Raw genomic sequence first — 26323 nt, 5'->3', positions numbered from 1 at the left:
ACATTCGGACAAAGTTCTGGACATGGTGAAAAAAGAGCCCCAAGAACCAGAGAGAGGTGAGGCTGTGAAACTGATTTGTCTTCTCTTCGTTTCGTTGCAGGTCTTCCGCTGCCTTCCCTCGTCCCTGGTGAGGAACATGTCGGAGCTGGAGCAGTTCCAGTCCAAGCCGGGTTTGGCTCAGACCGAGAAAGCTCGCGCTCAGGAGGAGCTGCGCAAAATCCGGGGCTTTTTGGTCCAGTTTCCCCTGGATTTCTTGTCCGAGCATAACCTGATGCCCTCAGTCGGATCGAAAGAAGCCATGGTCCCGACCGAGATCTGGACATAAGGGGACGATGACCAGTACTGGACCTTAGCCACAGGGTCTGTGCTTCATCCCTCATCCAGACACGAGAGTCAGATTTCCAGGAGTCTTTTTAGCTTCATTTGACCCCCAGGAACCTGGAACCTCTCAAACCTGTGGATACCTGAAAACACTAAACTATGTAAATGGACCGCAAGTCAGCTGAACCTTGTTGGATGTGCAGTATGAACAACAAATGGGACTATAATCATAACAGGATCTTTTCAAAGTGAGGGAAATTGTTGGCAGTTTGAGATGCTGGGACTTTGAACTGCTCACAGCAGATATTTCACAGGGTCCATCGTGAAAACAGTTTGGCGGTGCCATCGAGACGCTCACCTCTCTGTTGACAACAATGCACATAATTCACCGAGTTTGTGAGATGTTAGTGCTATAATTGCTGTTTTTTTACCTCTGCGCACCTTTTTAACCTGACTTCCTAAACTATTGAGGCGTGGGGTTTTTAAGTCGGAAATCCAGAATATGCTTCCTGTTCTCCCTCGACGTCGATGAAGGATTTGCTGCCCAACAAATCGTGTCGGGCGCGCACGTCTGCCGTTCCTGCATCTACGGACCACAAGGCCGTTCTGAACGTCTCAGAGACGTTTGTCGGGACAGATTTGTATCCGGGGTTGCGTATCTTTGTTTTATTTATTTATTTATTTTTTTCAATTCAAAAATTTGGAATAATGAAATCAAAGATGGGATGTAACAGACAATCATCCTGCACATTTGAGCAAATCATTTTTTTCCCCCTTTTGTCCAGCTGGTGGTGCTAGCTTCTTAAAATACAGACTGCAAACCCAACAGCTGGGATATTTTATTAGGTTGTTTCGCTTAGTTTGTCTGAGTCTAAATTAAAGTTCAAATCTGTTTCAAATCCAACTTTTAAGGCAGTTTTAGCTGAAACAAAACCGTCATGTAAAAATCTCAGAATTCCTGATCCCAAATAGCGTGCACACGGAACCGGCTTCTCCAGATTGTCTGATTTATGACACGCTCGTTTCGTCGACGCGCGCGCACGTGAGCTTACGTGTCCGCCGTCGAAATATATCCATTACATTCCGCCTTGATCGATCGCTATCTTTCCCCCCCGAATGTGAAAAGCGGAGCGCAGTTTCCAGAGATGCAGAGCTGCAGCTTATTCTAAATGTAGGAACCGTTTGACTGAAGATTCTCGGAGGAGCGGGAGAAATGAGAGACTGACAGAGTTGTCAGTTGAAACGAATGGAAAAAAAAAGAAAGAAAAAAACGCTAGATGACCCATTTTATTTGGGACTGCGTATCTTAATGTTGTTTTTGCCACACCCAGCTTTTGAATCATCCAGCCTGGCCTGAAAGCAGCAGGGTGAGAAAACATCTTATGGACTCTTGTGAATAAGCACTCAGTCGGGACCAAGAGGTGTTATTTAGGAGAATCTGCTCAGAAATGTATGTTTTTGAGTTTCTGTATTTGTCAGTGCATTATTTATGAATTGTGAAGCATTTAACACTTTATGTTTAGTGAATATCGTGGTTATAACGGTTGTTTATTTGTAACTTAACTGTACTGTCGTGCAGCTGTCTAACTCCTTGTTCTCTTGTCTGTACAATCTGAAGTCGTTCTAATTTTTGGTTTTTAATTTAACGCATTGTGACACATTAAAGTCTGGCTTCTTTCGACCCGCAAAAAGTAAACGTCGTAACGTCTCGATCTGTGTGCCCAGCATAGACTTTTTTTTTTAATTGTGATTGTGTTCATAACAAAAATGTCATTTTAAGCATTTTGATGTTTGATCTGGCTTATGGTTTTTCTCAGATGTTTGAAGAGTTTGTGTGGAAACTCCACAGAACTGCTGTAGAGGTTTCATTAAAAAGTTTGAAAGAGATGATGAATTGGCAGATTAGCAGTTCCCCAAAGGAAAAACACTTTTAATTGTTTTAATTAAATTTTTGTTCTACTTGTGTGAAGTTGCTATGCTTATGGCGATAAGCAGGAATCCAAAAGCCAACACGTCAGTAATGAATCGGTGAGTAATTTGTAGGGTGGACTGGAGTTCTGTGGAATTCCAGGTGAAATCCTGACACTTTGCCCACCAGCTTTGTTTGAGCTCAGCTTTCTTCTCCAGAACAATGACGGTTTCTGAGTTCTTCCTCAACTCCAAATCTTTAAAGACTTTCTTGTCTTAGTGAGTCACTGTTTGTTTTTTTATGAGATGGATGAGAGAAAAAGAAAAGGGTTGCTTCCGTTGGTCTGGAAGACTGACAAAAAACAACAAACAAAAAAGAGATTCTGCTGCCGATGTGTAGTGCAGTCATTTCAACTGAACTCCTGGTGACTCTCAAGTCAGGACAGGAATCAGAACAAAGCCTGCATGCACTCAGGTGAGGTTAGATCTTCACCTATTGTTCGTGACAAACTTGTCATCCTGCATAATAGCCCTGTAACCATGGCAGCAGCATAGCGTAACCTACACAGTTCCACTTGCTACATTTTCCTCAACCTCCATTTATTTTTTCAAGTTCTACTGAGCTTATCATATGAACTACAATGCTCCTGAGGATGATTACAAACGGCATTGGATGACATTAAGAAGGATCTGAAGTGGGCGTGTCTGAAACGAGTAGCAGCTTCTTAAAGAGACAGAGGCCCAATTTCAAGGTGTCTGATGTGGCTGTGATGCGACGCCAGATTTCTCCTAAGTTGTTTTTGATACAGCATTTTCATAACAACTGAAGGTGACATAATTATTTTGTTATCAAATGGCACTATGTGTCTGAAAAGTACATTATAGCCCGCCCTTTAAGAGGTCATGCTTACCTCGCATTTAAAATGTGCTTAAAGCTTTCGGTGCATAGAAAAATCAAAATGCATCACAACAGCCACCCATCAGTGAAAATCAAGCTGTGCAAGGTGAAACGAGAAGCACATATTTACCTTGTCTTTACAATTTTTCATTGAACAATATTAAAACAGGTAAGTAATGTATGACTGTCCTGTGTTTGTTTTATTCACTGTATCAAGTTGCGCTGAATTGCTTTAAGGGCGTGGGAGAAAAAAAAGAGGTGAGTAAGTACGCCGCACCTTTCAGATTTGTAATAGAAAAAGTTTTGAGAACCTGAATTTCTTTCTTTCTGCTTTACAGCAATGAAATACTTTCTGTTGGGCTATCATGTAGAATCCAATTAATAAAAGTTTATGGTTGCAGTGTGACACAATGTGAAAAACATTAAAGCGTGTAAGTACTCATGGAAACCACTGAATATCTTTTTTATTTACAAATAAAGTAAACAAAATTCAGTTGCACATTTTTTACTGTAATGAAAGTATTTAAGTACAAATAAAAAAAAAAAAAAATTAAAACAATAAACAAAACCTTTTAAGTCCAGGAAAGCAGCAGAAATTCAGGACTTGGAAGTAGAAAAACCTGAACTGAACCAATTTCAGGGCTTGGTACCTAATGTTTCATCGGATACTGACACTGGCACGACAGGCTCTTTTTCCTTTCCAAGAAATAAGAAACTGAATTTCTACAAAACTTATTTCCATCTCATGAAATAAAAAAATTTTTTAAAAAAATTCTAGAAATTTTCGGTTTTGCCGTCTTAACTTTCCACCTTTGGAGAACAAAGTGAGACATCAGGCAAAAGCTGGAAAAGGAAATGTGACTAAAGAGAAGTGAAGCAGGAATGGAAAAATGTCTGAAGGTGGTTTCCACCCCGGAAAATTAAACTAAGCTTCCTTCTCCCGGAGGAGGAAAATTATGAATTCTTAAAATTGCAAATTTAACTGTTGACCTGTTTCCTTTGCGTGGTGTTGTCAGTCGCTGGTTTTGATGTGATGAAGTGCTGAGTGACGTAGAACTGATAAGTGTTGATTATTTTTATTAGCAACAACCAGCACCTACATTTAAAGAAAGTACTGGTAGATTGTGGCCCGTGATCTTCCTGCTGTTGATTTCTTTCTTAACATATCTTTCAGAAATGAATTAAAGCTCTAGAAGAATTATTTCAAGCGCATCTTTATCTTGACCTTGTCTAACTCATTAGTCAGTTTCACTGGTTCAATGCCATGCACAAATAAATGCCAGGTTAAGTATCCAAGTAGGCAAGGTTCCCTAAATAAACACAGTTCTGGGATAAAAGTATTTGACTCCATACACATTTCTTCAGTTTTTTTTTCTCTTAAACCATGCATAAATGTTTCACTTCATCAAGCAAACTATGAAAAAGTAATCGTCTTCTTCTTAAATCATGAATTATCTGTAATTACCCACACTGGCCACCGGAGGCCAAGAGGTGTGGAATCAAGGAATCACTGAAATGGAAACTGTTTCACAACATTAAGTAGGCCGGAGGATTTTTTTAAAAAGCAACATGTACTAAAGAAATTCAAGAAAGGTGTCGAATTCATTGACATTAATAACAATGGAAAGGATTACAAAGTCATTTCTAAGGCTTTGGGATTCCAGTGAACTACAGGGAGTGTCACTTATCCCCAAACAAAGAACACTAGAGTGGCTGGAGTCCAGTATAATTTATCTAAGGACACGTTGAAGACTTATCTAAGAAGTCGTAAAAGTACCAAAAAGAACCCATTAAAACATAAACCCTTTCAATTGATATTGTTCTCAGAGGCCATTCCAAGAGCACGAGTGCAAGGAAAAGTGTGAGTTTTAAGAAAACACGTTTTAACCAGGTGTTCCAGTTAGGATGATCACAGAGGACACGCGTTCCACATCCATTCACCAGGTGAACTTTGGAAACGGTGCACGTCAGATTCTTTCAGGAGGAAAACAACTCACAGAAGTTGCCGAAACACTTTAACCAGTCGCTGATTAAGAGGGATCAAATCACATGCCTACTTTGGCTCTTCAGGACCACAGCATCTGATTTCTAACTAAATTTTGCAACGTTGTGACGTTGTAATGTAAGGTTGGTGTGTAGCCTTGGACTTGCCTTGTAGGATGTATTTTAAACACTGCAGAAAAATAAGCTAAATCTAACTATTTCTTATCTTGGGTCAGTTGATTATATGGAGTTTCAATGACAGCAAACAAAGATAATGTAATAGTAACAAGATCCACAAAATCTAAATTCTTAGAGGGTTATTTGCTGTGATTCTTAGAAAAAAAATTGCAACACTTGTTTACTTTTTTTGAGGGCAACATTTTCATTGACAAATTAACAAATCATTAAGATGAAAAAATTTTAAGAAGAAATATACAGCACAAAGGATTCCTCTTTTATTAACCACATCTTATTTTAATTTCATAGAAACTAGGACAATTCAGTGACTTTTACACAAAGCTGATTTTTTTTTTTTTACCCATTTCTGATTTCTACTTTCATTATACTTGGCTAAATAGCCAGTTTTCAAAAAGCGACCTTGTTTTTTTTTTTTCTTGTGGCCGACTATAGACATTTTTGCCCCTGATCAACAACATAGAAAACAATCAACCTAAAGAATGGAGAAATATGTCCTTTTGTTAAAAAAGGGAATAGTGTGAGAATTCGGATTGATAGTTCATATGCGTTTCATTATATAGCAGGGTAGAAAGACATGACAATAATGTTGCTTTTGCTTTTTAATACAAACATTAAACTAAATCAGTACAGATTGGTGAATTTTAGATTGTTTAATTTGAAGGTTGGAAATCTTTTCTCTTTTCTTTTTGCGGAATTCAAGCCTTACGGAGTTTCATTCATTTTTATTTTACAGAATTAATACATGGTTTTTGCATAAAATCCTAGTAATAACTTCCCCTAGTGAGAATATTTTTGACCCTTATGGCTTTCCATATTGCCCGGACGCTATTCATGTGAGAGCCGCCACTGGAGACAACGCGACACATTGATCACGAATTAAAAAAAAAAAAAAAGAAAAGAAAATGTTATTAGACAGAAAGCTTGGAGGAAAAGATTAGGGGGAAAAAACAAAAGTTTGAGAGCGCTTACAGCCTGAGCAAAACCAAACCCCGCCCGGTGACAGGCGTGGTTTCCCGAGGAGGCAGTGCGCTCTCCTCCCGTCTACCCTTGCATACCGCCTGGCTGTCACAGCAGCAGCAGCAGCAACAGCAGCGATCCATCCTCCGCAGCGCTTCACCTTACTCAGTGTACTTCTTTACATCCCGGCGGACATGGAGCTGTTCTCGCCCTCCGTATTCCGCGCCTTTGCGCTTTAGCCGTGCGCTCCCGAACCAAAGCACGGCTGGGCAGAGCGAGAGGCAACCAGCGTTATTCTCTTGGTCCAGCAAGAGAGAGCTCACCGTAGAGAGGAGGGGAGCCCAGAGAGGAGGACCACACGCTCGGTCGTGACAGCAGAGGCCGTTCTCGGATATTTGGCAAACTAAGAGTGGCTTCTTTTTGTTGTTCTCCATCATGGCGTGTGACTCTCCAGCTCAGAGCCAGTTTGAAATCGACCTGTCGGCTTTGAAGGTGAGACGACATCCGCAAAATTCTCTTGTGTGGAAACATCTGAGAAATGGCTCTTTCATTTCTTGCACCTGACCGTGCAGCCTCAATGATAGCAGCCGGCAGCAGAGCAGAGCAAAGGGCTGCTTGAGGCGGATATGTGTGTGTGTTTGCGTGCGTGTGTATGTGTGTGTGTATTGGGGGGAGGTTATAGGCATTGCTTTGCCACAAACCTCACATATTAAAGATGATTTTTATAAATAGACTTAACACACATGACACCTGGTTTAACATCTCGTCGTTACAGGACAAACATGATGTGGGATTGAGGAGCTGTGATTTTTGCTGACCTGGATTTTGTGCATTATAGGTCCACCAGCCTAAATGTTTTCGATAAATATAAACCATTTCTACCACTCCCTGCTGATTCTCATCAAGTTTTTTTTTTAATTTATTTTATAAAAAATGCATTAGTTTTGCCCCAGTTGCATTTTTTTTAAATGTAGATTTTTAGTGTTTTTTGTGAGGGTGCTCCTCCAGCCTACCTGTGGTTACTATAACCTCTTAGTGAAAGCTGTGCATTTGTGTGATGTAAAAGGATTCCGTTTTTGGAGGTTTTTTTTGCACTTATCTAATGTGTCGGTAGCAAAAGAAAAAGGAGGCTGCAAATAGGAGCTCTGAGAAACAAAACCACATCTCTCTACCGCCTTCTCTCACAGAGCAGTTAGAGTCTGCATGCAGTAACCTGGTTTCCCATGCGCTCAATTGCGCCTGTATGGCCATTTTTATGCCATTATTGGAAATGCTGTAAGTACCTGCCTCCTCCTGTGTCTTTATTATTTCAGAAGAGCGGATGAGTTCTTGCACCTGCACTCTGTTGTTCCCCTTTTGCTAGTAGTTCTGCTCTTATTTTTATTTCAGTCAGCCTCAGTTGGGCTTGATGTTAGTAGCTTTCGCAATAATCTGTCTATCAGCCGCTTCACCTCTCTTCCCGAGCCGGTCAACAAAAATAAAAATGTTGGGGAAGTGTCCACGCACCGGGTCTCACTGCATGCATGTCTCGTTCTTTTAAAACAGGGGTGTCAAACTCCAGTCCTCAAGGTGCCACTTGTCCTGCAGGTTTTAGATGTGCTACAGGTACAAAATACTGGAATGAATTGGCTTAATTACCTCCTCCTTGTGGAGATCAGTTCTCCAGAGCCTTGCTAATGACCTAATTGCTCTATTCAGGTGTGGTGCAGCAGAGGCACATCTAAAAGTTGCAGGGGAGCGGCCCTTGAGGGCTGGAGTTTGACGCCTGTGTTTTAAAGGCATAATATAATGCTAGACTGGCTCACTTGGTAGGCCTGGGGCAAGCTCCAAGGACACACATGCACAAACTGCAACATGGAGACGATCATTTTGCAAGATTATACAAAAACTACAAATTGTCCACGAGAGTTCATTGGGGGAATGTATTGTCTTCTTCTAGACATGCTTTGCAATGCTTCTGCATGACAAGTGAGTGCAAAGCTCTGCAGGACAAACGGAGTGTGACTTAAGTGTTCCCTCTGTGCCGGTGTTTATTTATGTGGTTGTTAAAACAATCAAATATATCAAGACCTGAGTTATAAAGGCAAACTATTTGGATTATTTTGCTAATCAAGTCCTGGATTAAAAAATAGTACAGTATATTAATTTTAAGTTGAGTTCTCAGAACTTGAAAGCTCTCCAGAGTCATTGACTCCCTCCACAAGTGGGGCATCCAACGAAAGGCCAGTGCCTAAATAAGCTGGCATTTCACAATTCATGAAAAGTTGAGTGGAAGGAAAAAGTGTGGAAGAGATGCAGCACAAGCAGCAGGGATATTCTACCAAAGAGTGATCCAAAGTCTTGCTTTCCAGACAAAGAATAGTTGAGCTGATTTTTTTTTTGTTTTAGTTTTATGTTTGTTTTGTATTATAGATGATCAGATAAAAAAATAAAAATCTGTAATGACTCAAGATTAAAAAACTTTTATTGAAAAACAATTTTAACTTGAATAACTGTATAATGTGTAAAATAAAATCTCTTGAGTGTTTCTTTGGTCAATATTTCAAAGCTGAATCAATCTATCTAAAATAAACAACACTGCTGAAAACTAATTTCAGGAAATCGTAACTTACAACTTAAACTATCTTGTTATCGTGTCTGTGTCGACTTGACACATTCTTTGGTCAAAGTGTGAAACTTGAACTTAGCCACCACTAGCTTGTGGTAGGTAATTAGCGGGTGAAAACATTACGTTTATTTTAAGGAACTAACTTGTTCTCTTGTAAGGCTAAAGTCAATACTGCAACCCATTGACCTTACAGGTGATGTGCAATGTAATTCCCTCATCTTAGTGTTTCAAATTTGGTCAAATCTGATCAGTCCACTGTTTCTTTGTGTCAAAATGGCTACCTGTAAAAAAAAATAAAGAAACCCCCTTCTTTGCTTAACACAGTTTTAGGTAGTAATTTTACACACATTGGATTAAACGGAGAACCCTCTGTTTTTTTTGTTTTTTTTTTTAATGTTGTACTTGTTTTTGGACTGGCTGGCCAATTTGTCCCAAACACCTGTTCTGCTAGTTGTGTGGAAATGTTTCTCATGTGAACAAATCTTAGGTCAACAAGGAAAGGCATTTCCGATTACAACTCAACATGCCAGAACATGCCCAGGATCTCCTCAGTAGCAGATGACAATACAGACAGAGACCAAGACGAGTGCAGAGTCAACCGCTGCGCCGACTAGACAGGAAGTAGGTCAGCTGTGTCTGACGCAGAGGGGGGTGGGAGCGTTCTGGATTTGTGATTGTTACTCTGGTCGTGGTGCTGATGGTGGAGCGTTGAGCTGTGAGCAGGTCTGCTCGACCATCACTCACACAAACGCACAGGAAGATTCAAAGAGGCAGAACCTGGTAGAGAGAAGTGGTTTTTCATGTTTTGCATCCTCTGCATTATTTTTTCTTTTGTCCATGAGCTTCGTCAGCTCTCTCTCTGTCTCTCTCTCTCTCTGTCTCTCTGTCTCTTCGACGTTTGCTGCGGTCTCACATAAAGCCCCAGCAGCACCTGTTATAGATTCAGGTGGCGTGACTCACAATGACAACCAAAGGCCACAAAGTTGAAACATTTTTCATTTTTTTTTTTTTTTAATCACTCTTATTATTATTTTTTTTTTATCTATATTTTTTTACAGACAGTAGTTTTTATTTATTAGGACACAAGCGTGGTTAGGTCAGAGATGTCCAAAGCAGTGGCTCATCAAGTCAGCTGACGGGAGCAACAGATGGTACACCAGCAGGAAGTTCACAACACACACACACACACACACACACACACCGACACGTGCACAGAAACTAGCGGTGGAGTAATCTGCTGTGCAGGGATTCAGGTGAGAGATCTGAGATGAAAGCAAAAGCAGGTTAGGATGAGGGAAGAGTGAGATGGCAGACTCTGCTTTTTTTTCACAAAAGTCAATTGCCTTAAGTTACTGGTTAGGTGATTTTAAAAGCAATTATTCAAATGTATATATTTTTTGAAATCGAAAGCCGCATAAGACATGAGTCGGTCTAGCAGATTACATCCCATTTAATGCACACTAAGGTTTGCGGGTGTAGTGTGAGAAAACTGTAAAAGGTTAGATGCGTGGAGACTTTTGAAAGGCACTTTCAATTCAAACGAATTGAAAGTGCAACAAGACAGTTTAAGGTGCTTTAAGTGTGAAACGAGCAATAAACATCACATTTTGTCAAATATTACCATAAAAATCATCAATACACATCAAACATGTTGACCAATATCCCGTTTTCTACTAATCAAAGGCGACCCTAAACAGGGCGAGTTTAGAGACGCTCCAGCGTTTCATCTGTTTTTGCTGTCTTCTGGAAGTTTGTTCCAGATTTGTGGTGCACAGAAGCTGAATGCCGCTTCTCCGTGTTTGGTTCCGGTTCCAGACCCGAGTGGTCTGGAAGGTTTATACAACAATGATAACAGATCTTTAGTGTATTTTGGGAAACAACGTCGAGGGAAGGACGGCCGCATAAAGAAATAATTCATCCGTTTCTTTAAAAGCAGAGAAAGAGAATGGTAGAGTCTGGTCTCAGACCAAAGGTGTTGATGTGACCAGTGACTAAAGCAGTCCCTCTTCAGAGCCTCTCTCTTGCCTCTCTTTGTTGCCCAGTAAGGCCACATTCCTCAGCCCCTAACCACAGACGCCATAGTAACAGGGCCACAGCAGAGCCCAAGGCTTACACAGATCTTATTCATGAATAGTCTATATACTGTATGGCAGTTTGTCGCTGAGAAATACCCCTCTCCCTTCCCACCCTCCCTCCCACGGTGCCTGCCTGCTTCTAGCTGACCTATTTTTTATTTTTCTCTTCCTCTCTCAAGTCTGTGATGGAGTTGCATTGCGTCCTCTGCGAGTATAAAATGTTTTAAAATGTGTCGTTGGACATGTTTTGCTTGTGCATGGAAAGTATGATTTCTGCTTTAACAAAACGTCCACAAACGGCCGCGCGTTGTGGTTTTAAAATGAATTCAAACCGTCATTAACCAACAACATGCTCCAAAGGCCAGTCTGTAAAGAGCGCCGTTAAATAACGCGGTGCAGCGGGGAGTCGCGCAAAAACGATGCATGGAAACGGTTGAAGGAGAGAGTCAAAGGTTAGGAAGAAAGGATGAAGGATGAGAGGGACGAATGGATGGCAGAGGGAGGAAGGTGTGAGATGACAAGTTGGCTGCGACGGATGGCAAGGCGTGAACAGCCTATGGGTTGTGTAGGAAAAAGAAAAAACAACAATTCTGGATCATGAGTTGTCCTCGGCATGCTGTAAATCCGTGCTCAAGAGCCGACTCCTGGTAATGTAAAGTACATGTCTGGGTAGGGAGTAAAGGGAATTAGGCTACAAGTACATCTTCTTGTCAAGTGGAAGTGGTTTTATGAGGCATACCCGCCCCCAGCACGACTCTACCATCCTCTTAGGGTCTCTAATTCAATCCGCCCCAATTTCTGAAATGTGTTGTTTTCTGTAGACATGGACTGTACTTCCCGTGCAACTCTAAAGCAGAAACACATACAGTGCTATAGGTAGGCTGGTATGGAAAAAAAAAGACAAACAACTATAGTTTTTGTGCTAATAATAGCACAATAACATATATGCATATAGCCAAATGTAATACTATTAATATACATTAATAGCCCAATGAATGTGCATCAGTTATTTTTAATACACATTATTTGGGCTATCTATTCTGGTAGCCTACATTCTGCTTCTTAGAGGACATTTTGTTTACATCTTGCCAGCTCAGCTGCAGTTTTAAAACTGCGATGGCATAGGATTAAAAAAAAAAAAAAAACATTCAGTGGTGCGGTTGTAGCAATGGACCCAAACACAGGCAGGAGGGAGATGCAATGATTTTAGAAGTTATCTAATGGCAAAACTTACAAAAACAGGCAAGAAGGACAGACAGGGAAGACTTCAACAGGAAGCAAAAATGGAGCTAAGATTGCAGGAAAACAGGAGAATCTGACAAAGGAGCATCAATACATTTGGAGGGTGATGATTGGGGCGAGGGTCAGCTGCGTCCAATTAGCTGATGCTAAGGGGAAAAACTGAATAAAATGAATAATGTCTATGCAAGAGTTACAGATAGCAGTTTCGTAGTACGCAAGTGCGATTTCTATCATGGCTGAGAACCATCATCCCCCGAAATATGCCAGGTAGATGTAAAGTATCACAAGTATCGCGCTGGACATTTGGAAATACGGCCAAGTACGGCACGCCGTTTCTATGTGTACCACGTCCCATGAAAAACGGCCTCACTTTCTTTTAATGAAAGCTCTGTGTCATTATGTTTATTAGTTCTCAAGAAGTTTTTACTACTACGTGCCTTAGTGATGAGGGTTGTAGTTTATTGCCAGCTGACATTTTTCTGGATGACGGATAACCAGGTGGTATAAAGAGTTCAGCCTTCAAATTCAACTCAAGTACAAAACATCCTGGGGGGAAAAAAAAAGAAGCAGTTTTTTTCACTACTTACAAGACTCTCAAAGTTTACGTTGTCAATATTTATGTCTGTAGCTACATGACGGTCCAGTAGTGTTACCCTCATACGGTGAAGGGGAACTTTCTCAGTGTAAGCAGGTGGTTGGTGAGTGTTGTGTCTGTCGGTGTCCGTCCCTGCAGTTTTGCACCGTTGCTGTTTTTTTTTTTTTACCTTGAGGAATGTGCTCACTTGTCTCACGTTGGTTTTAGTTTGACGTTACACATTTTAACAGAATGCTCAACTCACAAAAGAGCTGATTAAAAAGGTTTCTCAGAGTCTCACACCGACAGGACAGACGTCCAGGTCAGAGATTGTGGCAACTAGGAGATATTTTATTATTTTTTATTATTCACAAATGTAGTGTCCCCCTTCAAAGCCTTACCTGTACCTTTTAAAATCAGAGATACTGTGTTAGGCTTTTAAAAAAAAATGCATTTAAAAGAAGAAAAGTGTATGTGTTGCTTTTGTGTAACATTTTAAAATCATTATTAGGACTAGAGGTTGCATCCATGTGCCTGAGAGTTAGCAGTCTGTGTTCCACAGCTCTGCAGCTAACCCCAGATTTTACTAATATCTCGCATAGAAATAACCATAACCTTGCAGCAATAGGGTCTTGTATTGGCGATTAGCTTGATTAGTATGGTTCCCTTCATGTGTTTCCAACTATTTCACATGATCCCAACAGTGAGATTTTCAAAAATAATGCCAGCATTTCCATACACAGCACAATCCACAACAGGACCAGGTGAAACAGAGCTACACCTTCAGCTTCCTGTTTTCTGTTTTGCTGAAGTTGATCCCAACGTGCCACTTCACATAAAAACAGCCTCACTTTTCTGCTAATGAACCTTCTCCATATCCGGGTCTTCTCTCACGTCATTTGAACACATCCCTGATATTAAAGTTGAGTTTTCTTCTTCTTGTCTGTTCAACCAAGTAAGGCTTATAAAAAAAAGATTGGATTTTTGTTTCTGATCAGCCGATCACCAACTAGCATACTCTAGAAATCCTTACATTTGCAATAAATTGCCTTTCTTAAGAACCCTTCTGTTGAAATGTAGCTAAAAAGAAGCACTATTTGTGGTTTTCTTTTAATAAGTTAGTCAAGAACCTGTGACATCTGTGTAATAAAATGTGTTGTTTATTACGGGAATATTAGTCATGAATGATTAACCGGGCTCAAGTATTGAATGTTGCAACCAAGGCTTATTATCAAAATGGGGGAAGTTCCAGTCCACTGGGTTTGGTGAGTTTTGGTTTACCACTGGAACAAAATCAGGTGTCAGCTGGATGACTCTTTCCTCCCTTATTTACAAGCAACTGTAGATGTAACGTCTAACTGGTCTTCAGCAGCCTGTTTTGACACTCACTATGATTCATCAGATCGACTCGGTTCATGTGGCAGTCATGTGACCCTCGCAGACAATCGGCAGGGAAGCAAACGCATGAGGAAAAAAAAAAGAAAAAGAAAGAGGAAGGGGGTGTAATTGTTGCAGCCATAGGCAACTTTAAATAAGTTGCACGCACACACACACACACACACACTAACTAAGGCTGGCACGTGCTGAGAGCTCATTTTGCAAGTGGCCTATAAATTATGAATGGTACTGTGCTATATTTTCTCCAGCCGGCCTGAGGACATGTATGAAGTGGAGCAGCAATAGTACATTGTTTCTCATTTTGTGCATTCAGGAGAGAACCTGTAGGTATGCATTATGTGTCAATGTCAATACACACACACACACACACACAAACGCACACGTTTACAGCATACTCTAGGCAATATTCTTTCCTTTTGTTTGTTTTATTCTGACCCGGTCCAACTGTTTTGTGTGTGTGTGTGTGTGTTACCAGCAAAGCAAAGTGCACCTGAAGTCTGCAGGGAATTCCTGTCAAAAAGTGTGCATGCCGCTCTGAGACTTGATTCAAACACACACGCACACTCGCAGAGAGGCGAAGGAAGTGAGGGGAACGAAACGTAGTCAACCTGTGTCAGATGAAGCCCTCATGGCAAGACGAACAGATTGCAGAAGCTTGATTTCTGCCAGCGCTCCTTGACCGGCTTTTTACGTTTCGTGCCCACTCTTTCTCGTCAGGACGCTCGCACGATAGCCCCCCTGCTCCCCTCCACTCCCCCCCGGTCCGCTTTATGTAGGAGTGTTTTTTTTTTTTTTTTTTTTTTGCACACTGCGTGAATGTGTGCGCAGGTTCCTGCTTCTGAGAGTGTGAACGAGCGAGACGGCGAGAGGATGTGCTTGAGACAGAGAGTGAGAGAATGAGTTTGTCAATGTGTGCATGTGAGGAAAAGTGCATAGGGGTTGGCGTTCACAGCGCACAACAACAAGGCAGAGGTGTGGGGGTTGGTTGGGTAAAAGAACAGGAAAAGGAAGAAGAGAGGGGAAAAATGCACAAGACTCCTCGTTCAGAAACAGCTGACAGGTTTGACAGGCCTGCCGAGAGCCACAGAGACAAACATGCAGAGAGGGAGGAAGATGTGGGGAGATGGTGGGGGACAGAGTAAAAGCCCAGAGATGATCTGCTTAAAAAGGATAAAACAGACAAACATTCAACCTGCTGTGTAGATAAGTTTTCCTTTAGCATTCAAAACGTTGTTTGAAAATACAATTTCCACCCTCCCTCTGGCCATAATTCTACAGTTTCCTCTTTGTGGAAGCAAACAGAGAGCGGCTTGTGATGCCAGCAGACAAGCCATGAATGTGAAGTATAAAAAAAAAAAAATGGAGCAGGATGATGAAAAAACTTGCTGAATAAGAAAGAGGCATGTGATAACATAAAAAAAAGAAAAAAAAAAGCTTTTAACTGGGCAAGAGTTGTTCTGGAGAGTGTTATGCAATATCCTCTATTCGGTTTTGCATTTATTCAAAATGCAGTTGTAAACAATCGTGTGATTTTGTATGGGTGACTGAAGCCTCTCGCTTTTGCCTCCAGTGAAACATCCTCAGTTCTGTCACTGTTAATGCTTTCAAATGGAGTTTGTCCTGGAGTAAAAAAAAAAAAAAAAAAAAAAAAAAAAGCATCAACAAAGCCTGGATACACAACCGTCTCTGAACAAAATTCACAAAACGAGACAGGACTACACAGCTGAGTGCCCGGAGACGGATCTCGGCAAGTTGAGATGGATCAGAGTTACTTTAGATGGAGCAGAGAGAGGAGGTTATTTCTTACTGGTTCACCACTTCACTAAAAACACGCATGCTAGAGGGTGCGTGTGCTAGCTTTCATTAAGGTTTAGCCAGCTGTAGCTTTTGTTAGCTTATAGTGAGGGAAGTCCTGATAGTAATCCAAATATTAGCTGTGGGTGAGTAATTAGGTATCGAATGAGCGACACTGGGGCAGCTGATCACACCTGTTGTTGCTAAGCTGTCTCTGCGACACTTTAGCTCTTTTGAAGCCCAAAACATTTCTGAATCCAGCTAGTTTCAGTATAGACAGAAGTATTGAAGCTTAAAAGGTTACCTGCTCCAGGTTAGGTTCACGTCGTTACCAATTTGACAAAATGTTCTCCAGCTGTTGCGAGTGCCTGAATGAACAGGCAAAAAAATCCAACTTCCTGTAAAGTAGCTGCTTATACATATCAGATTTAATTAAGTTAACACCTCTCTGATGCAAAGTGATTTCCAGTATTTCTTCACTCTGAAACCACTTCAACACCGAAGAGCATTCAGGTTTGCATGCTGTCAGTTCTTATGATGCATTCAGTGATCTGAAAAAGATGGTATCTTTCAGCTCCCGAATGGGTATTCAAGCAGAAAACCTGCCTGTTTCAGTCACCATCCAATGTGTTTATATATCTATGCTTTCTGAACATAGTTTGTACTTTACAAGTTGTTTCTGTTAGATTTGATATCTACAAATACCTTTGCGTAAACGACCAATATTGAGGACAATAATATCCCCACACTTTCTTGAAATAAAAACAATGTCCACAGTGCTCCGTTCATGATTTTACCAAAGACTTAGGGGTCTGGAAGTCCAAAGCCTTTGGGTGGATGGTCACTATTACTTGTTGCCTGTCCATTCAGTCACTATTACTTGATTTAAATCAAGTGCAAATTGGATCTTCCATAACTTAGGAATCCTAAGTTAGGATTTAAAAGTAGTTAAGCCAACAAACCGTTGAGCAGCATGTGAGACGTTGTAGCTGACGTTACAAAAACAGCCACTGTAAACCGATCTAGAAATTGAGAGTATGATATTTGTCACTGAATATTTTAGTTTTACTTATTTGCAATGGGCACATTTAAAATGTTGAGTCATTTACTTACCTTTAAATCCCTCGGACATTGAATTCTTTCACAGCTTTATTCAGTTTGACAGCACTGGGCATGAAATTTATGGCATTGCAATGTGTTATACCAAACGTGCCAAGAACACTTAAGAAATTGTGGACTATAAACAATGAAGTTTGCTGTTTACCTCTCAAGTCCATGGCAACATGACTACTTTAAGACTTTGGCAATGCCCGGGATGCAAGAGTCTAAGGGGTTTAAAGGGTCCAGAGACTTTCTGGGCCCCTCAAACATATTCACTGTTGGAATGAAAAGAGTGTTGGCAGGAGGAACTTGTCCAGGAGTCTGTCAGGAGTGAAAGAGGGCTATGTAGATAAAGGAGGAAGCAATAGAGAGACGTAGATGGACATCAGCTGGTTGGAAAACCACAGCCAGAGAAGTGGAGGGAGAGGAAAGAAAGGGAGAGGGAAAGAGAGGGTAAATGCCAGCTATTGTAGGAATGCCGTAGCAACATGCAGTGGAGAAGCAGGAGGGAGGTGTGTGTGTGTGTGTGTGTGTGTAAATTTGCAGGGGTCAGTGGGTTTCACGCTCTATCCGAAGTTCTTCCAATTCTGTGTTGGCAACTTGGTGTCTACGGACTTGAATTATTAGCTAGTGTGGACGCTAGCCTGAGACAACTCGGCACTGCATTCCTAAACAGCAAACACTTGGAGAGTGGGAAGTGCAGGAACCTGCTGCTGGGTGAAAGAAAAACTGTGAAAGGAGGCCACCCTGTGGGCTGCCATCTTAGGAAGGCCCAGGATGTTATTACAGGTTGGCAGGAAAAGGTGTCCCTGTAATTTTAGCTCTTCCTTAAACAAACGGAATGGACAAACTCAGATTTGGGCTTTTGTCAGAGTCACAATAAAACCAGGTCAGGTAAGCTGATAAAAAAAATTAGATAACTGAATTATGATGAGAAGAGGTGGAACTGAGCTATGCAGAGGTTTAATCTGACACCTTGGTGTTTTCCCATTGATTTCCAGACTATTTGGGTTCCTGGAAGATACTTAGGGTACTCGTGTTGATTAAAAGTATATTGATAACTTGAAATTAGCTGCCGGTTTAGCGAAGATTCTGTTCCCTGTGATTATTGTTGAGTTTGTTAGCATGGTAACATTTTTTTTTTTTAGCTGGTACTGAAAACGTGAGCAGGATGAATGACTGTAATTTTTCTCAAAATTTCACAGTAAAATATGTGAAAGGTATTCTGTTGATATTGAGAGGACTACAAAACTAATAAAAGGCCATCTTTGCATTAGTATTCTTCAAACTATATTCTCTCCTTATGGTATATCATGTTCTGAAGGAAACGGTGAGCTACTGCCCACTGTAGAATACAATTCAAAAAGAGAGAAGGCAACTTTTTATTTATATATATACATATATAAATGTATATGCGGTGTACTTTTTGCCATTTGTTTTTAACAACTTTCTCAAACACTAAGAGTTTGCTTTACCGAACCTTCAAAATCATAATCCTTCCACTGTGTTTCCTTTGCATTTGCAGGATCCTTCAGGCATCTTTGACCTGGTTGAGCTGGTAGGAAATGGCACCTACGGCCAGGTGTACAAGGTAAGATGTCGAGCCCATCTTTTTTTTCTTTTTCTTTTTTTTTTTTTTTTTTACCAGACTTTTCCATTTTATCAGCTTTTATGCATCCTGCTGGACTAAAAAGCAGAAATGTGACTGGAGGAAATGGCGTACAGGAAAAAAAAACAGAGAAATCGAGCTTGTGTAAATAAGTCGAGGACATTTTTATTTTATTTTTTTAGGAAATGTTGTTCGTTTTACACACCCGTCTCTTTCTACATCGTGGCAGTATCTTTCTAACATTCACACGTCTAAGCGAGGTCTTTGAAAAGAGAAAGAGGTAAAAGAGAAGCACATGCGTATGTTGCTTTGCACTTGTGACATCAATGTGGTTTGAGTAACGTTGTTGTCAGATGGACTCAGGGACTCAGCTGTTTTCCGCTGTTGCAGAAATCTTACTGTCTATGTTACTGTCTGAAGTTCCTCTTCCTGCCCTCACCCCCACCGCAGCCCTGTCAGTCTCGCTGCCTTTTTCTGCTTCACCGCAGGAGGTGGCACAAGCCCCCTTCGTAATAAACGTGCTCTTTTAACCGGGGGGGGGGAGGCGCCACTGATACAGGTGTGCCCCTGTGAGTGCATGCATGCAGTGTGCATATGCATGAAGCTGTGGCTAACAGACCAGAGAGTCAAGGTCAGGCGGTGATGGAAAGGAGCTGTTGTTACAGATGACTGGACTGAATGTAAGGTCAGACAGGGGCCAGACATTCATCTTCACACTTCTGGAAATAATCCGACGCCCTCTCATGTGCGTGTAGGTCTGCGATGTACAGGATGTAGAGCAAAACACAGAGAGAGGATGTGGAAAAAAAAAAAAAGAGAAAAGTGTAACCACTTATGTCTGATATGCTTTCTGGCTGAAAGCTTATTTATCAGTCCCTCACACTGAACCACAGACTCTTCTAGTTGCCTTTTGGGGTTTAGGGTCATAGTCGGATCCACACCTCTGGATGACTGAATGGTACACAATGTACTAGGCTGTGGAGTAAGCTGTGGACTTACGGTTACTAAGCTAAAAATAAAAATCATCCTCATTTGGTGTTATAAAAATAGCTAACATTTCTTAATAGCAAGAAATGTTTTACATGTCAGTTGAATTAATGAGCAGAATAGAAGGAAACTTTGTTTAATGTAAGAAATGTAAGAAAATCTCGGTTTGGAAAGCTCAGGAGTTGAAGTATTGCCACGTGTTGATCTTGGGTGCAAATTGTTGGTCAAATTGATATGAAGGCCGGAGTTAATTAAGCAGTGTGCCCATGGATGTACAGCTCTTTGCAAAAGTATTCACCATTTTGTGACAGTGCAACCACAAATGTACTTTATTGGAGTTTTATGTGATGAAGCAACACAGAGTAGAGTGTAATCGAGAACTTGAAGGGAAACCATACAGCCAATCAGCAGTAAGGAAAATGAGTGGCGCTCCTGGATTGGCTGCTTTGCAACTGCCAGCCAATAGCTCATCTAGTAACATTACGTTCAGGTACTTGAGCTTTGCAAGCTGCTTTTTCTTTACAAAAAATCACAATTAGGCAGATTTTCTGTGAATAATGAGCTAAGTTCAATGGAAAAATTTGCGAATAGGTGAATTTGTGAAGAGTGAACCTTGAATAGTTGACCCCAGTGAAACACATTTAAGTTTGCAGAAACTAAATAACAGATATGACTGGTTTTGCAAGTCCCTTTGTATCACTTCATGGCAAAATGTGATGTGTGAATGACTTGGAGGTGTTGTGCTCTGATATGTCTGTGCATATGGGGCATTTTGATATTTTCTACTATATTTTCAACTTTATGCATGATTTCTTTCCCATCACGCTACACATTGTTGCAATATTCATGAAAAGCCTAATAAAACATCATTTTTTTGAGCATTAACTGCAGTTGTATTTATTTAAGTATACTGACATTTTAATCAGATGATTTATTTATTTTTTTGCTACCTTCCACCATATTGACATATAAATTAGCCTGCAGAATATGATTAAAAGGTAAGACTCGACCCCCAAGAGGCTGGCATTTTTGACATTTAATTTAAACTCGCAGAAAATTAAATCAAGGTGCAGTTTTTATTTTTTATTTATTTTTTAGAAGAATCCCTCTGCAGAATTAGGTTTGTGTCAGATACGTGGGGTCACCCAGCCACGCTTTCCTTTTGTCCTTACATATTTCTCTAATGGTCAGCAATGCGTTTCATCTTTCTGGTGATATTCCGTCTGCAGTGTGCAGTCTCGCTGCACCTCTGTGTGCCTGGGAGAGAGAGATAACAGTTTTATCAACCTGTCCATTCCTCTGTCTCGTTAAATGATGCACATCGGCTCCTCGGAGCTCTTTATTTGCTATGTTATGTTTGCACGTAGAATTTCGTCAACAAACAAACAAAAAAAAAAAACTAAAAATGTCTTGGAAAGTTGTTTTTGTTACATATTCTCCCCGTCAGTAAACATATTTGTAACGGGGTTGGTGATAGGTGAGAAGCTGCAGTGAAAAGATCAGCTTAGCTTTTCTCTCTCTCTCTCTCTCTCTCTCTCTCTCTCTCTCCATGTTTCCTTCCTCTCCCTCCTGCTCATCCATATTAGTTTTTCATTATTCTTATTATTGTGGAGGCTCATTGTTTTGTCTCATTTCCTTCCTTTGGGCTTAAGGTGAGCAGGATGAGCCTATGTATGTGTGTGTATGTATATATGTCTTCCGCTGGCTGCCTTAAAAGGACCATAAATAGAGAACATGGGTATTGCTGAATAATTAAACACTTTATCTCTCCACTTTGCTTCCTCCCCATCTACTGCTATCAGTTCCTTCCTTTAGCCTTTTCTCTGTTGTCACTCTTGTCACTTGCCTTTCCATGGCTCCCTTATCAGTATTTCCTCTTTTCATTTTGCAACATCCGTCCTTTTCCTGCTCTGGGTTTAGTTAGATTCTCTTACTTGTGCTTTAGTTCTATTTTTCTGAAGGCTCTGAATATTTAATGGGGCTCGAGGGTAATGGGCATCTCCAAAGTGAGAAACCTGCTCAGAAGACTTCATAATGAATGAATGAGGGAAAGAGGCATCATTCCTGGCCTGGATTTTGGAGCACACACTGACTAGATATTTAAATGTCCGGTTAAAGAGACTGGTTTATTTCAAAACTGCTAATTGCAAAAATGCTATGTATCATTTTAGAAGGTTTTGTTTTCTTCAGATTCAGTGACCATTTCAGAGGACCTTGTTGGGAATGTCCTTTTTGTTTTTGACACTGATCCAGGTCATTTAATAGAAGGGATTTGCCACTTTCAGTTCCCAGTCCAATATTTTACCAAAATCAATGCAAAATATACACATGTATGCTGAAAGTGTCCTGTTTGTCTCTGTGTGCTACCCTGCGATGGACTGGTGGTCTGACCAGGGTGAGAGCTGGTCATCGTTTGTGTTTACGTTGTCTTCACATGTTAGCGCACCGTGAATGACCTTTGCAGTCTCTGTACAGGAAAGATGCAGCACAACACAGTGACAAGAGTTTATCTCCATGATGACAGAACATACTGACAGAGCTCCTCCTCACACAAAGTGCTGCACACACACTTTAAATATTCACCATTCAGACCAAAAGACACACACACACCTGCTAGTATGGTTTCCATTTATTTCACTAATGTTGCCTCTGTACATATTGTAGATGTGTTACTAGAGAATAGCAGTAGTTTGATTTTTCTTTCCTTTTGCCATCTCAGTGGCCATTTTTACTTTTTTTAAATGGACTGTGGTAGTCCCGCTGTGTTTCTCCTATTCCCTTAGTCCCTATTTTGCACTCAAAAAACCACTTCAAAGCTGTTTTTTTTTTTTAATCTCCTTTATCTGCTGGAAATCATTCTACAAAGTACCATGGGCTATTTTTTTTCTCTTTGTGTGCCTGCCAAATCTTTCTCCTTCTCACAGTAACACACACGATACATGCACGGTGTAGGGGACCATGGAGAGACTGGTTGGTCCTAAAATAGGAACAGAGCAATCAACAGCGCCTGTGAAACCAAGGTATACCTTGATACCAGTAGCAGCCACAAGCTATACTAATGTTTCCCATTTGCCCTTCAGACTGACTGTCTTCATGTTATAGAGATTTTCTTGCTCCAACGAACTTGATTCAAAGAACTGAATTAATTTTTTAGTATAATATGAAGTTCTTCTGGAAACTCCTCAGTTCTAAAACATGCGTGTCTGCGCAGGATAAAATAATCCTCGCATCACAATTATTAAGTTTGACTAATTAATAAAATGCAATATTTTCATTGGAACTGGAATACTGACATTTTAAGTAGCGACTTCGGTCATGAATGTGCATAATTTATGGTAATTACTTTGCTCTTGAAATCCCTTCTTAACCTAAGTGGTGGTCTACTTGAAATAAGAGCCAGCTAATATTATACAAACCTGAGGTAGTGTCATAAAAGGTCAACATGCAAATAAATGATGGATGCATTGCTCTTAAAGGTAATAAAATTACTCTTAGAGAGTCTCAGCTGTGTAGGCTACAGGGTTATGATATGCTCTCATGTAAATACACAGTAATTCTTTACGTTTCCTTGTTTGCAGTGCAGTTGCTCGCTCGCAGAGGTTTGCGTTGTGAATCCGTCATTGCTTCGCTCTCACTGTTTGCCTTCAGACACGCAAGAGTTCAATCTCTGGAGTCCTCACGGATGAAATGTGAACCCCGACCGAGGTGGATGTTGCTCATTACGGTGGAAACACCAGATGGGCTTGTTCTGTTCATGGATGTATAGACACACTCACACCTGGCTGTGCGTTCATTAACCCACATCCGTGCTGCGTGTTCCCCAAGGCCACGCCGCCCCACTTACCCAGATGCCTCCCACCCAGACCGGAGTCAATTAGCCATGCCTTAGACCAATAACGATCTTTGTTTTTTTTTTTGTTGTTGTTTTTTTTCTTCCAATTTTCCATGATGCATTGTGAATTGAACTCCATCACAACATCACCGGGTGCAATATTGCGATCACAAAGTACGGCCTGAATGCAGGATTTTGTGGAATATTATATTTCAAATGGCTTACATGCAAATATTTAATTCTGCTAATGTATTGGACAGACTTTCACTACCCTTGATGCCCACGCCTGGCGCATGTTTTTGTTGGCAAGATGCTAAAGTTCACAAAGAGTAGTGGAGGGAACATTATGACAAAGAAAAAGAAGGAAGGGCATAAAAAAAATGTATGTTAGTTGTGAACATCATCATTACAGCACTTGGCAACAGTGCCGCAATTACTTGTATGTCTTCCACCATTCAGTCCCGCCATGTTGTCTTCATACAGCGTCTCCCCCAGATGAACCTGGAACTCTCCAACTAATGCTCATCATTAGGAACTGCTCTGCTGAGGCTTTCTTCTTTCTAACTGAACAGATTATTGCCATTTGATATTTTATTCAATAACACGCATCAGTGCTGAATCTCTCTATTATCCCCTATTGCCCCTGTAATCTCATTTTTTAGCCTCTTTTGTCTCTTGTTTTTGCTCCTCGCCCCCCGCCCCCTTCCCTCTCTCTGCATTACCTGAAGTGCTTCTTCTTCTCATGACTCCCATCCTTCTCCACAACCTTGTTCATCTTCCTCCTCCTATCACTTTCTTACCTTCAGCATGCACAGTAAATCAGTTTGGCTGTTCATTTGACCTCTGGAGGTGCTGAAGCGTGATACCACTGTGCTGAACCTGCCTGTTTGCTGCAACTCCCCCCCCCCACCTCCCTCTTCCTGCTTTCTCCTCCTCCAACTCATGTAGCACTCCTTCATGTCAGGAAGCCCTGATTCTCTTTTTCTGTCTCGGACCGGTCCCACTGTATGCTTCAGTGTTGCAGAAAGGGTAGACTTTGTTTCCTTTTGAGAACTTGCAGGAAGTGTCATTTACAGCACTGACACACTGAGTCGGTAATCCAGTGCAAGAGTTAAGCGATCGACGGTTTATTTATTTTCTAAACGGGCGTTAATCATGTGTACAGTAAGAACTGAAGTTAGGTGTGAGGATAACTTTGTAAAAATCTACTAGTTCTGATTGTTTGGACATGAGCCTCTAGTTTTACTTGGTTTTTTTTAAAAAAGAAGAGCTAGAGGAACTAATAGTATTGAATCAACTTCTGTGTTCAAAACTGACAACAAAACAGTCTTTATCCGTGTACGTTTTTCAATTTTTGGGACAAAAACCCCCCATCTCTATTAAATATGAGTTCTGTTTTGGACACCACATTCTGCAGCTGTTTTAATGGATTTAACAACACAGAACTAAATTGCAGGTTACAGTGGGTCAGCTCATGCATGTGTGATTCACTTAATATAATCTGGATCACACGCTGGCCCCCCAGCGTTGAGTGCTGGGGGGGCGGATGGATAGCGCATTGCAAGAAGGGGGAGGAGGTCTGCCTGTAGAAGGAGGGGGGCGAAGGAGAGACGTTAATCCCCCCGATCCCCCTATAAATGCTATTTTATTTATATAATGACGGCTATATGGGAATATGGTAAATGTCGCCTGAAGTGGTGGTGGTGGTGGGCCATAATTTAACAGTTTGTATATGTTAAATTACGGGGAAAAAACTGTTCAATTACAGAAAAATTCTGCTGAAATTCCGTAAAAAACGATAAGATGTATTGGCAGAAAATTACCAGGACATTTCCCCTTTTTTTTAATGGAAAAAAAATGAAATAAAATACTGTTGCATTACGGGAAACTTCTGACGGAAATTCTGTAAAAAAACACTGAAAATATCCTGGCAGAGAATTACCAGGACATTTACTGTATTTTTAATTAAATTTTTTTTTTTTTTTTTTTTAAATTTCCATCAAAATATTTTCCACAATTTAACAGTTTTTATGTAAAATTTACCAGTATTTTGTTAACCCAAAACTGAAATTCTCTCTCATTTAACTCTGTCTTTTGTGATTTATTAACAAACTTTTTTAAAAAAAAAACTTGGACATTTCCAAATACTTTTGTCCTCCAAACCATTGAAGTCTGTATTCTATACCATATGTTAATTATAGTGTAAAATATGTTAGTTAATGTATTTAATATATTCTTAACATAATTTTGAAACAAAATTTAATTGTAAGTCCACAGGAAATGTAGTTGTACAACACAAAACACTTAGTTTGAAAGTAGCTCATGCAAAGTGATGTAAAAATGAAACCATTCTACAATTTGCAAACTTTATTTTGCAATTTAAGACCATAAATTGACATGTCATCTAGTTTTTATAACTAACCTTTACTATTATATATTAAGAACTCAACATATTCTTGAACTTGCTAATGTTTATCTTCTGCACATCACAACTAATTTATTGCATTTTACTATACAAATTTTCAACGTATAAATTAAATGTAAAGCAGTCTTGACTCTAGTCTTTGAAGTCAAATAAACAATTTTGTTAAGTTATTACTATAAGATGGAACATAAAAAAATTGCTTTTGAACATGAAAATCATAGTTGTAAACAGCACCAACAAACTTCAACATAAATGCCGAAAGTCAACCATTATTTTTACGAAATACAGGTATAAATATTTTGTTAAAAATCAAATTCTACATAAACCCAGCCGGTAACACTTTATTTTAAGGCGGGTGAATAAGACTGACATGACACCATCATAAACATCTGTCACGAACATGAACAAGTCTT

The 26323-nt window shown here is 40.3% G+C and overlaps 2 protein-coding genes across 16 annotated transcripts in view; both read left to right on the top strand.

Annotated features, from left to right (window-relative positions):
• The window catches only part of pld1a (phospholipase D1a), a 34379-nt gene extending 32282 nt beyond the window's left edge, over positions 1-2097 (top strand). The window contains exon 26 of the mRNA XM_007564506.2: positions 101-2097. Within this exon, the coding sequence (XP_007564568.1) occupies positions 101-325 (225 nt within the window). The 3' untranslated portion in view covers positions 326-2097. The remainder of the gene's footprint in view (positions 1-100) is intronic.
• Positions 2098-6325: 4228 nt separating this feature from the next.
• Positions 6326-26323, top strand: part of tnika (TRAF2 and NCK interacting kinase a) — a 65568-nt gene continuing 45570 nt past the window's right edge. For 3 of the 15 annotated variants that reach the window (XM_016677700.1, XM_016677699.1, XM_016677697.1), the window contains exons 1-2: positions 6335-6757; positions 18583-18648. In XM_016677700.1, coding sequence (XP_016533186.1) covers positions 6701-6757; positions 18583-18648 — 123 coding nt within the window. In that variant the 5' untranslated portion in view covers positions 6335-6700. Of the gene's footprint in view, positions 6758-18582; positions 18649-26323 lie in introns of all 15 variants that reach the window. The other 12 variants (XM_016677695.1, XM_016677690.1, XM_016677698.1 and 9 more) reach the window with 8 other exon arrangements.

The sequence above is a fragment of the Poecilia formosa genome, unplaced genomic scaffold (assembly GCF_000485575.1).
Source record: "Poecilia formosa unplaced genomic scaffold, Poecilia_formosa-5.1.2 Scaffold160, whole genome shotgun sequence".
Lineage (NCBI taxonomy): Eukaryota > Metazoa > Chordata > Actinopteri > Cyprinodontiformes > Poeciliidae > Poecilia > Poecilia formosa.
The sequence above is the reverse complement of the archived record's forward strand: the minus strand, read 5'-3'. Positions and strand labels throughout refer to the sequence as shown.